This window comes from Boleophthalmus pectinirostris, unplaced genomic scaffold (assembly GCF_026225935.1).
Source record: "Boleophthalmus pectinirostris isolate CB_2022bp ecotype Guang Dong unplaced genomic scaffold, ASM2622593v1 HiC_scaffold_4, whole genome shotgun sequence".
NCBI classification, from domain to species: domain Eukaryota; kingdom Metazoa; phylum Chordata; class Actinopteri; order Gobiiformes; family Gobiidae; genus Boleophthalmus; species Boleophthalmus pectinirostris.
In genome coordinates, this window is record NW_026571353.1 from 24360078 (window position 1) to 24375758 (window position 15681).

The 15681-nt window shown below is 38.1% G+C and overlaps 1 protein-coding gene across 1 annotated transcript in view; it reads right to left on the minus strand.

Moving 5' to 3' along the window:
* Nucleotides 1-13497, minus strand: part of ghra (growth hormone receptor a) — a 48846-nt gene extending 35349 nt beyond the window's left edge. The window contains exons 1-2 of the mRNA XM_020937957.2: nucleotides 13223-13497; nucleotides 1543-1640 (exon numbers count right to left, since the gene is read on the minus strand). Of these exons, the coding sequence (XP_020793616.2) occupies nucleotides 1543-1640; nucleotides 13223-13278 (154 nt within the window). The 5' untranslated portion in view covers nucleotides 13279-13497. The remainder of the gene's footprint in view (nucleotides 1-1542; nucleotides 1641-13222) is intronic.
* Nucleotides 13498-15681: the final 2184 nt, after the last annotated feature.

Below are 15681 nucleotides of genomic sequence, written 5' to 3' on the forward strand. Positions count from 1 at the left end.
CGGACCTGGTCCATTTGAACCAAAAGCTCTTAGTTCGATTCATTTTCATTGGTGTGAATGCGTCAGTCGGAGGCTTTGCACCACCTCGGAACCAGCCGCGGTTCTTGAGCGCGGAGAACCAGAGCAGCTCTGTCCCGGTCTCAGTCCTGCTCTGGTCTCGGTCTGGTCTTGGACCTGGATCCGTCTGATTCAGTCCGTATGCGGTGAGACTGGGACCAGACCGGGACCAGAGCGGGCCTGAGACCGAGACAAGACCAAGACCAGACCGGGACCAGACCGGAGGCTCAGAGCCCACGGCAGGGCCGGAGCTCGAAGCTGAGGCTCGGACCCCGTGGAGGCTCGGAGTCAAAGCTCGGAGTCCGCCCTGGTCCCGGTCTCAGTCCCGGTCTGGTCCCGGTCTCAGTCCCGCTCTGGTCTCGGACCTGGATCAGTCCTGGTTCAGTCCGTACCCGGTGCAAAAGTTCGGTATCGCAGTCACGGAAGTCACGTAAACGGGGAAACGACCGTTATCCGTTTTTTCTATTCTTCATTTAAACACAAAATTGAAAACTAATCGTTATCCGTTTTTTCATTTTGGTTTTGGAGACAAATAACGAAGAAAACTGTTGTTTTTTCGTTTTCTTATTTTTGGTTTTATATTGAAAAACTGAACGAATGATACACGGATTCTTTTAACACCGCATGAGTTGTGTGGTCCTCTGCGTCTTTTATTTATTTTTAATGTTTTTTTTTTTTTTAATGTATTTATTGCTATTCTGTGGTTTTGCTCTTATTTTATTTTACAGGTTTTATTATTTTAAAACTGGTACGATTAAATCTGAGTGTTTATTTTATCATTTTATTATTGTTATTATTATGTATTTGTGCAGCACTTTGGCTTGTGTGTGAAATGCGCTATAGAAATAAAGTGGATTGGATAAATAAACAGCGGAATGAAACACTTAGTAGTTAGTTTGTATCTATATAATGAGTCATAGAAGTTACTGTTACATATTGAAAAGATAACTTAAATATGAATTATCCCATATATTGTCCCAGAAATATCGGTAGAGCTTATTGGCCGATATTTCTCTGGTTTATCTCTAATCAGTATAGACTCAAAAGACTTCATTGATGATCTCCCTATCATCAATGAAGTCTGTACTACATGAACTTGGCTTGTTTCCTTTTCATCGTGACGTTCTTTCACCGGATTATTTGAAACAGTTCAGTGACAGGCGGGCTGGTTGGACATCCTGCCTTTGAGCGTCCCTGGACTTTGACAGAGATGCCCCGACCATGTATTTACCCGAGCCCTATTGATCACCAGACCAGCCACACCAGGAAAAAGTGCTATTTGTTTAACAGTGAACCTTTCTACAGGTATCTGAGCAAACAAAGAATTCTGCAACTCCTGTCTGACATAAGCTGTGATAAGGAGTGTCAATAGCCCGCCGCAGACAAAACCTAAATTACATTAGTTAATATTTAATGAGGAAATGAGGTGGACCGGATTCTTCCTTTTTCACAATTTCTGAGATTTAAACCGAGTTAAAACAGTACCTGTGTTGTCCCAGTCCAGGGTAAAAGCGCATCCAGGGGCGAAAAGGAGAGAGCACACGAACAGAAGAGGGCTGTATTTTGAGGGAGCGGCCATGATCCTAGACAAAAAGAAAAAAAAAAGACAAAGTTTAATGCCATACTGTGGAATATTCCCAGCAAACCAATAACATCTCCAGAGCGATCAAAAAAGTGAGCTATTGCACCATTAAGTTGGGTTAGTTTTAAAACGTTTAAAAACTTTTAAAGCTAGATGTTTATTTTGTGATTAAATTCAAATCCCCCAAAAAGTAAAATATAAAATAAAACATAAAGAACATTAATTTCATCTTGTGGCTTTCTTTGGCATTATCCTGCAGTGTGACAAAGGAAAATTCTTTCTTCAAATTCAGTTTTAGATCTCAACATTTTTAAATATAAAGATAAATACATTTACTTACTTACATACCAACAAATCTTTTATTTAGAGATCATATAAGAAATAAATCCTTGCTTTCCTCTGTCCTTCTGTGCAATCTAATGGCTGTTGATTGTGTTTAAAACATTTTATGACAGGTCGTATTTAAGCACGCTCAGAGAATATACGATCAAGAATAGGGGTGTGCAAAAATATTGAGATATTGGTATATCGTATCGTTTAATGTAATGATACAGTATTGATATTGAGGCCTGCTGTATCGATATATCGCCAAGCTTATTTGCTGGTGTATTTTACTCACTTATTTTGTCACAGCAGGTTTGTTGCTTGTTTAGAGGAAGGAAACTTGTTTATGCGACACATTTGACATTTTCACTTTTTTTGTAATTAAAATGTTTGTGTTTCATATTCCCTTTGCACAAGAAGAAATGATTTAGCTATTATTTTTTATTGAACCATATTAAATCATTTTTGAAATATATCGAATGTATCGAATCAAAACTGCACTGTATCGAGATATGTATCGTATCTTGACCTATGTATCGAGGTATGTATCGAGGTATGTATCGTATCGGCAACTTCTTAATGATACCCAACCCTAATCAAGAATATACGAAAGGACGAAATGGGTATTTAAATCTAACTCAAGATCCTCCAACTCTCCAGCCCCTTCCAAGTCACTTGTCAAAGAATTTCTGAATTATACTTATTGAGCTGAATAACCCAAATTTGGTTAATGAAATGCCTACTACTGTTGTAAATTTATCATTTTGAGAGTTAACTTTATGTGGTAGTAAATGGATAATGATTTAAGCATTTAACTCATTTACCCCATCTATGGCTTACCGTGGCTTTTATAAATAGAGATATATCGGTTAAACGATATATCGGTTGTCCAATATTTGCCTTTTTGGTAAACCAGCAACCAGCCCTAAATCTCCCTTAAAGGCCAATATTTAGTTTTAGCCAACCTGCTGCCTAAAGAGCACACATAAAGCTTCATATTAACACTTTAATGTGAAGAGATAACCGCACAAAATGTGACTACACTGCTTTCTTACAGTGGTCTTTTTACCACTATATTGTGATCAAAGGGCTGTGGGTGAGTTTGTAGTAAATTTAAAAACAGAAATTGGGAAAAATAATCAAAATCAGGCCTACATATCATCCCAAAAATATCAGCACATCTTGGCCATCAGTTTGTCTTGATTCTAAACAAATAGCATCAGCCATGAAGAAAAACATATCGGTCGATCTTTACTTGGTAGATATACTCAATTTATTGCGATCACTAAAAGGAATAGTTCTCTGCATTTTCATTTTGTAAAGGTGGCAGTTGGCTCACCAGAGGAAAACGGTTGGAGACCTCTTATCTAATGTGTTCCTAGCTCTCACAAACCCTTAGGCCCAATGCAACTCCTCAAATGCATGAATTATCTTTAGAACAGCTTTTACAGACTGATAAATGAAGCAGGGTGGACCATCACTGCACAGATAATCACCTTTCATCTTAAAGTGTCATAGTGTCTCCCGTGGCTTTGTCTTGCAACTTTACAATAGATCAGATGTTTTAGAATTTGGTCAAGACAGCATGTAGCAGCCTGATTTGTGTCACACAGTTCTGCTTTTACAGCACACTTTATGGAGAAAAATCCTGGAATTTCCAATGACATCACAAGGTGGAACAGGGCATTTAGAGCTCTGTAGATGTAGGCAGACTAATAAACCAGGGATACAGATTCACATTCTAACATGGCTTAAAGCTCATAAGAGTCCATTTTGTGTAATAAAAGACCTTTAATGCAGCTTTAAACCTACTCTGGCATACACTTTTAGAAACTGGTACAAGTATGAATCGTTTCTTTTTCAATTAAATAAATAGGATATGGTATACAACTCATACAGAGTCTTCATAGAGTCTATATGCCAGGGTTCAGTGGCCAGGTCCTTCCAGTCAAGTTCAACCTAAATATAGGCTGAGTTCACTGTCCGCACCCTTGGCTATTTACAGCTGTGGCACCACAACTTTGGGCAGGAGCTGGGACCCATCTGAAGCCAAACGCTTTTTTTTTTCTCAGTTTGTGTCATAGACTAAACCACAGGCCTCTGGATTTAAAAAGGATTCAAGGATGTCTTTAAATTGTTATGTGATTTAATGGCAAGAATCTCTGACACCACAGAGGAAACAGACTAAGAGCATGAGCCCTCAAGTAGGAAAATGCTCAGGTTGAGACGTGCCCCCCCCCCCCTTAAGAGGACTAATCATAAACATACAATTATGTGGAGTTAACTATGATTGCAGGGAACAATAACCCACTAAGAAGCAAAATGAACAGTGACAGAGAGACTGATGAAATGGGGGCCAATGCTACAACTGTGCTAAATTCATATAATGTATTTTCATACTACACATGGTGTGAAAAAAGTTAAATAACAGTTTTTTATTTTAGTTTTTTATATATGTTGATTACTGTACTGTACTGAAACTGAGCAGGGAAAAGATCCTACAATATCCCACTGTATGACATTAAAGTTCTCTATCTCCATGGAGACAGGCAAGTGGCACCACCAGACCAATTTGCAGGTCAAATCTGTGGAGACAAGAATGCAAATGCATTTGCATTTCTAACAAACTGACATTTAATAGTCAGGCTGGCACCACGTAGTGCCTCCGCTCAATTTCTTTTCTCTCCAGCGACTAGGTCAGGAATCGAAATACGCTAGATGGGTTGCAAGAACCCCGGAAGTTGTAGACCGCGCACTGGCCAGTCAGTTTAGAGCTGTGAAGCCATGATGTCAAACTCAATTGCCTGTCTGGGTCTCTTTTGTGGTACAGCACAACAGTAAACAAAGCGGTCGAGATGGATGTAGACGAAGCCATACATTTTGTGTTGGCAGTGATTCCCGAGATCAAGGATTTAAAGCCGGAACAAAGAGAATGTTTGGTGAATTTTATCAAGGGGAAAGACGTTATTGTCCTTCTTTCTAGAGGATTTGGCACATTACATATGTCACGACCAAATAGCAGCGATTGGTTAAATAAAAAAGTACTTACGTACCGTCAAGCGAACAAATCCTACTGCCGCGAGGTCAGACAGTTTCCACGAAGTGAAACCGGCTGATGAATCAGGTAATTTAATACCATACTATGCAACATTCCAGGTTACCCAGGGACATCACCACTAGGGATGCACTGATCCAGCTTTTTCAGTTCCGATATCGACTTTAAGTATCTGTCAATCCAGCGTAGGCATGGAAAATGGCACTTATTTCCTTAAAACACAGTTAACTTATAACACAAGAGATTCAGTTCTGTAGTGCAACAGTTATTTACCCTTCAAATCAGTAATGACAGCTTTATGGATAAAAGTTCAAATACTATGAGACATTCTAGGCCAAAATCTGTCAGTAAATTGCCTTATTACGGCCAATTAAAGGTCCAGCCAGGATATCATGGAACCAATACCCGATCCAGATCATTTTCCAGTATCGTATCAGTGCATTACTACTCTTCATGCAGACAACAATATACCAAAAATAATCTGCTAACGAAATGTAGATCCATTTCCAGAATTTTCTCAAAAGTGATGCACTACATGTGTCACCAATTTACTAGCTTCATAATCTCTCACTATTTGTTTTCACGGTTTTTCAGCCCTTTGCATAGTATTAGACTGTGTTGTTGCTACCGAATGCAAAATAAAGACATAAATAAAAAGAGCTGTTATAAATGTTTTTAATAAGTTTCTGAAACCATGTCATTCTGGGTTTATTTACATTTCACCCAGAGAGCCAACATTTTTGAAATCAGAGTAGAAAGTCTCATACGTGCCAATGTGTGTGTGTGTGTGTGTGTGGCTCAGGAAATGTGGAGGGCATATGAGGCCGCGTTATACAGAGGGGAATTCATTGGAGAACTGCTACACTCTAGATCAGCCAAAATCTCATTCTTTTTTTATTGTGTTTCAACTTGAGGTAAAACCAACAATTTCATGACAATTTAAATTACACAACTCAATCCATTAGAAACATGTGCTGATGTTAATTCCAAACACAAAAACTATGCAATTCAGATATATTTCTTATACATGATAGCCTTAATTCCTTTTTCCCTATCAGCCAATCACAAACAAGCTAACTCCCGGGACGTCAATCTCGGCCAATAGGAAGGGAGGGAGTTGCAGTCTGGGCCTCCTGGGGTCCTTTGGTAAACAGTTAAGGTCTCATGGTGAACCCTCCTCCCCTTCTACCTCTGGCCCAAAATGCAGACACACTAATAGACACACTGGTAAAGGCAACATGAGCACACCTCCAGGCAGTTTCACATAGTTACACTGGACACCACTGTCACCGCCTGCACCCATCACTGCCTCCTCCGTGTTTCTTTAAATCTCTGTTCATTATTCAGTGCATAGATGGACAATACAACCTCTGTATCTGTGATGATTTCTGTGTTGTGTCAGTGTCCAATATTGAAAAATCTATCCAAATTTTGAGATATACAGTCCATGTACCATTCGTTCGTTTGTTATTTCATTATTCCATTTTAGTGTCAAACAAAAAAACACATTTCAACGTCTATTTCCATTATTTAATTTTAAAATTTAAAGTCTCTGTGACTATTTTAATTTTTATATTTTCTTCTCTGGTTTAATTGCCCCGGAAATTCTGCTGCTCATGGATCTATAATAAAAACTATTGGTATTATAGTTCTATGGTGTCAACTGAACAAAGTTTGTCGCTGCTACTTGTTTCTCGTCATGGAGTTCAACAATTACTTTTTGAGACGTGAAAGTAAAGATTTTTCAAGTAAGTCCTTCAAGCAGCAGAACTTCCAGGGCAAATAAACCAGAGAGAATGAAATATCAAAATTAAAATAGGCACAGAGACTGTTTTTTGATTGGTGTTTGATTGGTTATCATTTTATTGTTTTTCGTTCTCGTTGAAATTCAAAAGAACAATGGTACACGGACCATAGACTGATACATTGAACCGATATTTGGATTTATTTATTTTTTTTAATATTGTCTATTGGCCTTAAAGCTCCCATATAGGTTGATATTGTTGGTCAATTTCCTGCTTAAAAAAATATACACAAATCTTTATAAGACTTTAATATGAAGTGATGGCTACAGTACACTGCTCTCTTACAGATTTGTGGTGGATGACTTTGTAGTAAATATGAATCAAAACCAAAATCAGGCAAACATATTGTCCCAAAAATATCAGCATAGCTTATCCACCATCGGTTGCACTGGATTCTAAACAATCGGTATTGGCCATGAAAAAAACAAACGGGTCAATCTCTATCCAAAATCCACCCATAATTAGTCTCTGTGTCAATTATAATTCCCAGCTTGTCTGCAATGTTCCTTTTAAACAGATTAGTTACTGCAGTACTAAACTAAGAGAGATCAAGATGAAACGATAGCTTTTCATACAGTGTAATGCATTTTTATTGCTCAATTTTTGTATTAATTGGAGTAATAACTGTAATGAAGATAAAAATTAAATTAACTGCATAAATCACCATTCCCCCATAGTCACCAAATCTTAACTACTATGTTTACACCAGAAAAAAAAGATTGGCCTATTTTCTTCAGTTTATTTGTTTCACTACACTTGAGATATTACCAAGTTCAATTAGATAATTATGGGTGAAGGGAGTTTTTCTATGGCTTTGGAATTGGCTAACGAGTTGATTCCCAGACCAATCATTCACCACAAAACTCTAAGTTATTCAGGGTCATGGAGCACACGAGTTGAACCAGAGCACTGAGCTGTGATCAGGTCCAATAAAACTGTCCGACTGGACACGAGTCAAAAAACTTGAATCTCTGATGGAGCCACTCCAAAGCTTTGGGTGAAGTGCAAATGGTGCTGCAGCCGCAACCGCAAAGCTGCAAAACCAGCTAATGGTTAAAGTAGACCTATTATACAACATTTATTTAGAGCTTTAACCATATTATAATTGTTGTCCCTTCTCATTTATCCACTCAGAGCTGTATTTAGAGTGATTCATGCATGTTTGAGTAATATTTATCTTGTATTGAATACATAGTTGTTGTCTCAATCTACCCCCGTTTTTACCACCACCAGCATACACCCACTGCTCTGTACTCACTTTGTCCTCCAATTTTATTTCCTAATCTTTGATACACGTAGAACAGTATCCTGCAGAGTGGTACTTGGTTGTGATGACATTTATGGTGACGTTGGCTTCCATTGAGCCCTGTAATCTGTTTCTTTTGCCAAGTAATTTGAAAACAATATTGCAATTTAAAATATTCAAAATATAAGATAATAATCCATGAGTGTCACTGATTATAATTACATAGCAGACAAAAACACAATTTATATTTTTAATAAAGGTCTACTACCACGTCAGTACTTGCTTCTACTACTCATCTTCTAACATGAGGCAGCACGTTTGGAGATTAACATTGGAAAAATCACTTGTGGGGAGCTTTTGCAAGGAGACTTAGCAGGGCAAGATGAATGCAGAGAAAGTCATAGTTCTCATCAGTACTGTCACAAAATAAAGGATGTCAGATTTAGAGATGCAACAATACAATTTTCGCATGATTCAATTTGATACAGGGGTTGCGATATTGATTCAATACATTTTAAGACGTGAAAAAGACACATGACATGTTTTGTTTTTTTTTCCCCACTAATGAGTATAAAATAATAACATGATGATGAAACATTTCATACAATGCATTACAGTACAACTACTGTAAAGTTGTAGTTTATAAGCGTTTTCGTTCATTTGGTTCAGTAATTTACAGCTTAGAAATTTTATTCAGTGAAAAGAAGAATGTAAGTGCTTTCTTGGGCTGTTTAATATTTTGTAATAAGTCTACTCTTAATATAGACTGCTAGGGGAGTTATCAGACTTTTTATTTTTTGATGATGATGATTTGATGATTTCTTTTCTTTTCCCCCCCGAGTGTGTCTCTCCTCTCACTGCATTCACATGGGCTCCCCGTATCGGCACTGCTCTGCCTCATCTCCAGCAGCAGCAGAGACAGACAGTAGCTCCGCCTACACTGCCCTGCTTTTTTAATACACACTGCACTCTCCCATCTTCTTACTGAACATATATACATAGAAATATCTCAACAGACTGTTTTCTGAGTAAAACTTATGAGATAGAGCCTGAGAAAAAGATTGCGTAAATCACAACTGGAGTATACGAGCACATTTCATTAAAGCTGATGTAAAGCCAAAAGCGATTCTAAAGTATCTAAAAGTTAATATCTTTGTAATTCCTTAGTCTATCAACATGAAATAAAATGTGACTGAAAGATAAAACCAACCTCTGTTAGACTATTTCAGCTCCAAGTCCCTATGGACCGAACACGTGAATTGAATAGTGATACCAGTATCGAACAATTCGATATTATATCAAATATCGCTGCATCCCTAGTAGGACTGAAGTCGACTAAAGACATTCTTGGTCAACTTAAGAAACTGACTAAAAGATAAGTCGACTAAAATGGGTTCTCTCCAAACTATTATGTATCTCTATGTTTCTGACCCAAACTGCACTCACAAGACTACAACTGCAGAGTTCATGCAAAACTACTATTTATGCAGGGAAAAAAATTTACCTAGAAACAATGCATTTATAAATGTAGAATAAACTCGTGAATCATGAGTTTAATCTGACTTTTTTTTTTTTTTTAGAAATATATACCAAAAAATATGAAATCTTCAGCTATCTCGCTCACTCCTTTCTGCTGTTTCTGCCTATTTAAGTTCTTAATAAAATGATTAATCAACTAATATGAATTTTGGTCGACTAAGACTCTACTGACTGATGACTACAGAGCTATTTATTTATTGTATTTCCTCTTAAAAACTTAACCATAATTGATTTTTATTCTTTCATAATTTACTACCTATATCAAAATAATCTACAACATTTAAATTCATTTGTCTACTCAGTGTCCAGGCTTTGAGATTAGGAGGGTCAGACCGGACAGAGGCGGATTTGAAGTGTGCATGTGTCAGTGTTCTCTCAGGCATTCAGATCTGGCTCCTGGATGTGTCTAATGTCTCCGGCTCCCATTTCATAAGAGAGAGTGGAAAAGTCCGAGTCAGCACGCTGGCATGAGGAGAGCTGTGCTGGAAAAACATCAGCGCACTCACATCTGCAGACGACGAGCAGCCCGAGCAGTGTGTGCAATGTCAAATCTGCAGAGTGCATCCAGACAAGAGCGAGAGAGACCACAGCCGAGGAGGATTTTGTTGCTATATAGGGCTCAGGTCTGCAACTTATGATTATTTTAGAAATCAACAAGTCAGCTATAAGATTTTGATTAGCTGACCAGTCAAACAAGTATTTCTATTGCATAGCTCTCAAAACTATTACATATCTTGATGTATCTGTCTCAAACTGCACTCACAAGACTACAACTGCACAGGAGTTCATGCAAAAACAACTATTTATGCAGAAAAAAAGACAGATTAAACTGAATCTTGAAAATAATGCATTCAGGTTGTCAGAAGTATCAAAAATCAGAAACTAAACTAAAGTCAAAACTGTATACTCATTTGAGCAGGTATCGATACTAAAGAAGACACATTCACAAGACAGAAATTAATCTTTCCTGAATAGGTTTTGAATGATCTTGAGTAGGACTGAGTATCATTAAGAAAGTGCCGATACGATACATACCTCAATACATAGGCTACGATACTATGCATATGTCGATACATAGGCCACGATGTGATACATATCTCGATACAGTGCACTTTGGATTTGATACGATATATTTCAAAACAATTCGATATGGTTCAATAAAAAATAAAGACTAAATCGTGGCTGTGATACTAAAATTCTTTGTTAAACCACTTCTTGTGGAAAGTGAATATGAAACACCCATTTTAATCACCAAGACAGTGAATATATCAAATGTGTTTCATAAATGACTTCCCGCCCACTACACAAGCAACAAAACTGTAGCGCTATAACAAAATTATTGGGTAAAATATACCAAAAAATACTCTTAATGATATATCAGTTCAGCAGCCCATGATATCGATACTGTATCAGCACATTAAACAATACAATATATAGATTTTATTTTTTTTTTTTTACATTTTTGAACACCCCTAATCCTGAGCTGTATCTGAAGAGCACACAGACGAGTATACGCCCATGGACCACTATGGAAGTCTGGATGACAGGGATTACACAGATATAAGACTACATGGTAACATAAAAGGAAATACTATGATTTAATGTTGAAAATGACATTCTATGCTCTAAATAAATAGTGTTATTATTATTATTATTATTATTATTATCAGAATCAGTATAGTCTATTCCTTACTAGTGAAATCGAGTTTGAATTTTTCTTATCATGACAAAACTAGTATACATTATCAACTAAATGCTGTGACTAAAGGCTCCAAAATAGAGAATATTTATGAATAAAGTGCATTAATGGTCACAAGCAAAAATTGGCTATTCACTTCTGACTCAATCTTTGTTACAGAAAGGCCTTTTTGTATGTGTTCTACAGTCTGTATCATTCACATATTACGATTATGATCATCAAAACACAACTACGATTACTTTTAAATGGTCAACTAGTCCTGATTGATCATTGCAGCCCTGTTTGGTATAGATATATTAAAAAGGACTTATGACCCTCATTTTACATTTTGTTCCATGGAAACCTCAATATTGATTTAAAACTGCTTAATAATAGAAACACGTCCACTACCTTCCTGCTCAAAACGGCAGCGCTAAACGTCACCAAGCAGCAGATTTTCACTTGAAACATGGCTACACAACATGTTTTACTATCTGCATGTGAGCACTCAAGCCTCAGGACAATTCAGGCTTACTGAAGATATGCATGAATTAGACTAAATATCACTGCGAGTAGGCTAATAATAAGAAAATACAGAACAGAATATGCAGAGTCATACTTGGAGTTATGTTATCAATTTTAAATCAGATTTGGATTACATTAGTTGCATTTATTGGCTTGGGTCTTATTTAATCAACAGCTTTATCAGCGAATACGGTGGCAGGGTAATGTGATTGTGGCGAGATACGTGATTGATGTACTGAAATAAGGATTCTGTTCAGAGTGCACATTTTAAACTCATCCAGGAGCATTCACATTAGAGAGGAGACTGAAATATGAACTGCTCAACTAAAACAGCATTTACATTAATTTCATTGTGCAAATCTGAAGTGGTAGTTTGCAGTTTTTTTGTTTAAAGGTGCACTATGTAACTTTTCATAAGGAGGTTCCACCATCTTCTTATCTCCATGCTGAGTTGGTTTGGTTCTGGTTTAGTCCTGGTTTAGGCTTGGTTTAGTTCCAGTTTTAGTTTCAATCTAGTAATTGTGCAAGTGTGAATGAACCCTTAATTGCAGTTTTTTGATTATTGATTTTTACCATTCAAACTGGGACTAATCTGCAATTTTATTCAGATTGATCCTGCTGTCCTACATCCCCGTGGCACCTCCAGAGAACTTGTATCAGCAGACAGTTCTTATCTTTCCTGCTCCTCATGTAGTCTTCACCTGTCCTTGTGCAATTACTCCATAAAATTGTCTGCTCCTCCTCGATGAAATAAGACGTGCACTTTCTCTTCAAACTCTCATGAGGTTGTTCCCAATGTAAAAGCAACCTTGAGTGACACAGCTACAAGACTTTCTTCTTTATAGCAAAATTTATAACCCTTAAAAGTGAGTCATAAAACTAAATTTAAGGACTGTTGTTTAAAATGTCTTGCTGTTGCATGTAAGTAATGCTGCCAAAATTAGACATTATTACAGTATGAATACTACAGAAATCAACACAGGTGATCTCTACTGCAGTTTCAAAGCTCCCCTCAAGTTCTAGTCAACATGCATCCATAAGTTTGAATACACTGCACTGATGCTGGTCAAGTGTCTCGTCTCCAAATACTCATAAAAACGTCAGGTAACCGGGCTGTGTGCGTGCCCCACATCCACTGCATCTGCATTCACACTCTTTAAACATCCTAACCGCGTAAAACGTGAGATGTTTCGCTCAGATATGTTGATTTCTCAGCACTATCCAATGTGTTAAATAGCTTGAGATTCATAAACAAATGATTGAGCAATGAGAGGGCTGCTGCGCAAATGCCCAAAAGTTCAGCAACTTGATCGAGCCGCATGTGTTAAAGTGTTAAACTGTGCGCTTCGGGTTATTGGAACACTAATAAAACACTATAAGAAACATTGACAGACTTAGATAAAATGCTTACCTTGAAAGTGGGCTACAAAGTTGAGAAGTCCGGCACGGATTCACTCCACAGAACATGCTCCCACGATGGCCAGCGCGAGCAGAGTCCGTAAACTCGTGCGTTTTCACTTTTGCACGCCCCAAAACTGGACTAGCGCAAGAGTCTGGGTTTTACTTCACCAACCGTCTTCTCGAGTGCTCCGGGTGTGTGCTGAGGGTTTGTGTGCTGCTGCCGCGGAGGTACATCGCGTTGGCCGCTATAAAGAGCTCCAGTCCAGCACACACTCGCTTGCGCTCGTCTGGCTTCGCTGAGACTGAGCCCGTTTGTGTGTTCACATGGCGATGAAGCGCCCTCCTCTGCCAGCAATCCAACAGCCCGCTCCGGAGCAAGGCGAGGACAGCCAAACACCACTAGGGTAACTTCCAGAATATTACACTCACCAGCTTTTTACTTAATATGGACTAAGAAAAAAAACAACAGCTACTTATTTGCTGAAACTTTTGTGAAGTTGGCCTGGTTTTATGCAGCCAAACTGAAAAGGCCTACAAAACGTGTTCAATTCAAACCAGATTTATTGCAATTAGCTATGCCTGACAAACATTTCATTTAGGCCTATTCTTTCTGCATCTTATTATTGTCTCAAATATGGTGTATGCCTAACAATAATTCAGCTTTTCTTTTTTTTTTTAATTATAATTCACTTTTTCACTTTTTTTTTACTTTTGCTGTATCCTTCTGTGTCACAAGGTGCAGCCGTCAACACGATACGCCAATTTGTAACATGACTAGCATTGCAATTACAATTTTCCTGCTTAAACATGCACTGCCTTCTTAGTGTAGTCTGCTATAGTGTAAGCATGGCCCAATTCCTCCTATCTTGCCCCTATCTTGTGCGGGCTCACGTGGAGGGCCCACTGGAGGAGTGACGCCATGAGAGGCTCGCCCAGAACTTCAGCTGTCCGGGAAAGGAGAGGACGGCTACACCCCCGAAGCCCCGACCCAAAAGCCATCAATTAGAAACAGGAAGCCCCGCCTACGCACGTGAGGGGAGCGGACAAGCGGCCAGCTGTTGGAGCTCTGCACAAGTTGAACGTATGGGCCCTCTGCTCGCGCTGACTCAAGAATGTGCTTATACAGCCAAACAAGGTCCACGCTGCGTTTACTTTTAGCGTCCGTTTGTCAGCTTACTGTCAACAGGCGTAAAATAGAAGTTTACATGCGTTAGTTTATGCAGTTTATGTTAGTTGGTTTATGCGAGAAGAAAAAAATATTACATTCTGTACATTCTACAGGTCTATAGATCTTAAAGAAACTGCATGTAATCCATAATTCCATAATCTTGACCTATTTATATGCATCAAAAACTGGGGTCTGAGGTGGCTGGTAATAATAAAATTGTGAAACGAGTGCATAATTAATGAAAACTGTTCTGCACTCGGCCCATTCATGACTAACATGTGTGTCAGGATCACATTTTGTTTGTGCTTTGGTCATTTTTAAGCAGCTTTTCTGTGTTTTACCCAAACAAATGGCAATGTATGCCTCTTTTTACTGTTTGAGGGATCAAACTGGTAAAAATAGTGACACCTGGGATATTTCTTGTATTAAAACTGGGACAAATCAATAGTTTTGGATAAATCTATGGGGATAGGGGTCAAAACTGGGCCTGTCCCGGGTAAATACAGACGTCTGGTCGCCCTGTATACATAGCATACATAGGTAAATGTGTTCAAATCAAATAACTTTTACTGATAACAATTTCGCTGATTTATTCTTACTTAGCCTACAAAACACTGGACATGATTTTCACGTCCTTTATGTTGTCATAGAATCATAGACTGTACAGTTTATGGTTATAACTAATGTTTTGGTTCTCGAGCCGATTCTCCAATCAGGAAGCAGAATGAGCCTTGCATGAGTTTCTCATTAGGGTTGCCATTTCAACGCTGAAACCCAGATGATAATTCATAAAAAGACTCTCTCTGGTCTGAATGGTCACTACCTACACCTCCGCACCTGCATCCCATCATGCATCTGTGTTAGTGCAGCCCCTACAGCTCAGTGCTTGAATTCTGGAGGCGTTGAGTTTATATATATTGAAAAAAATGTGCATGTGTCCTCTGTGTTGTCTTCAGGTTTAAACAATTTGAGTTTAGTTGGGATTGTAATACCTTTTTTCAAAACAGTGAGAGTGAAGGCCACATACATTTCCTTTAAACGTGACTGGGCCCATGCAGACAATATTGTTGATGAGCACATTTTCAACAATAATATACTAAACTACTAAACCCAATGCATTTAAACACCCTTACAATATATCATATTTTCACCAAATCACCATCAATCACCACCAACACCAATCAATTTTAGATACTCAAAAGTAAGACAAAGGTTTGGGAATTCTGGTCTTATGTTTTTTGCATATTGTCTCTTATGTCCCAAACATTTTTTACATTTGTCAAAGCCTAAACAGCACCAAA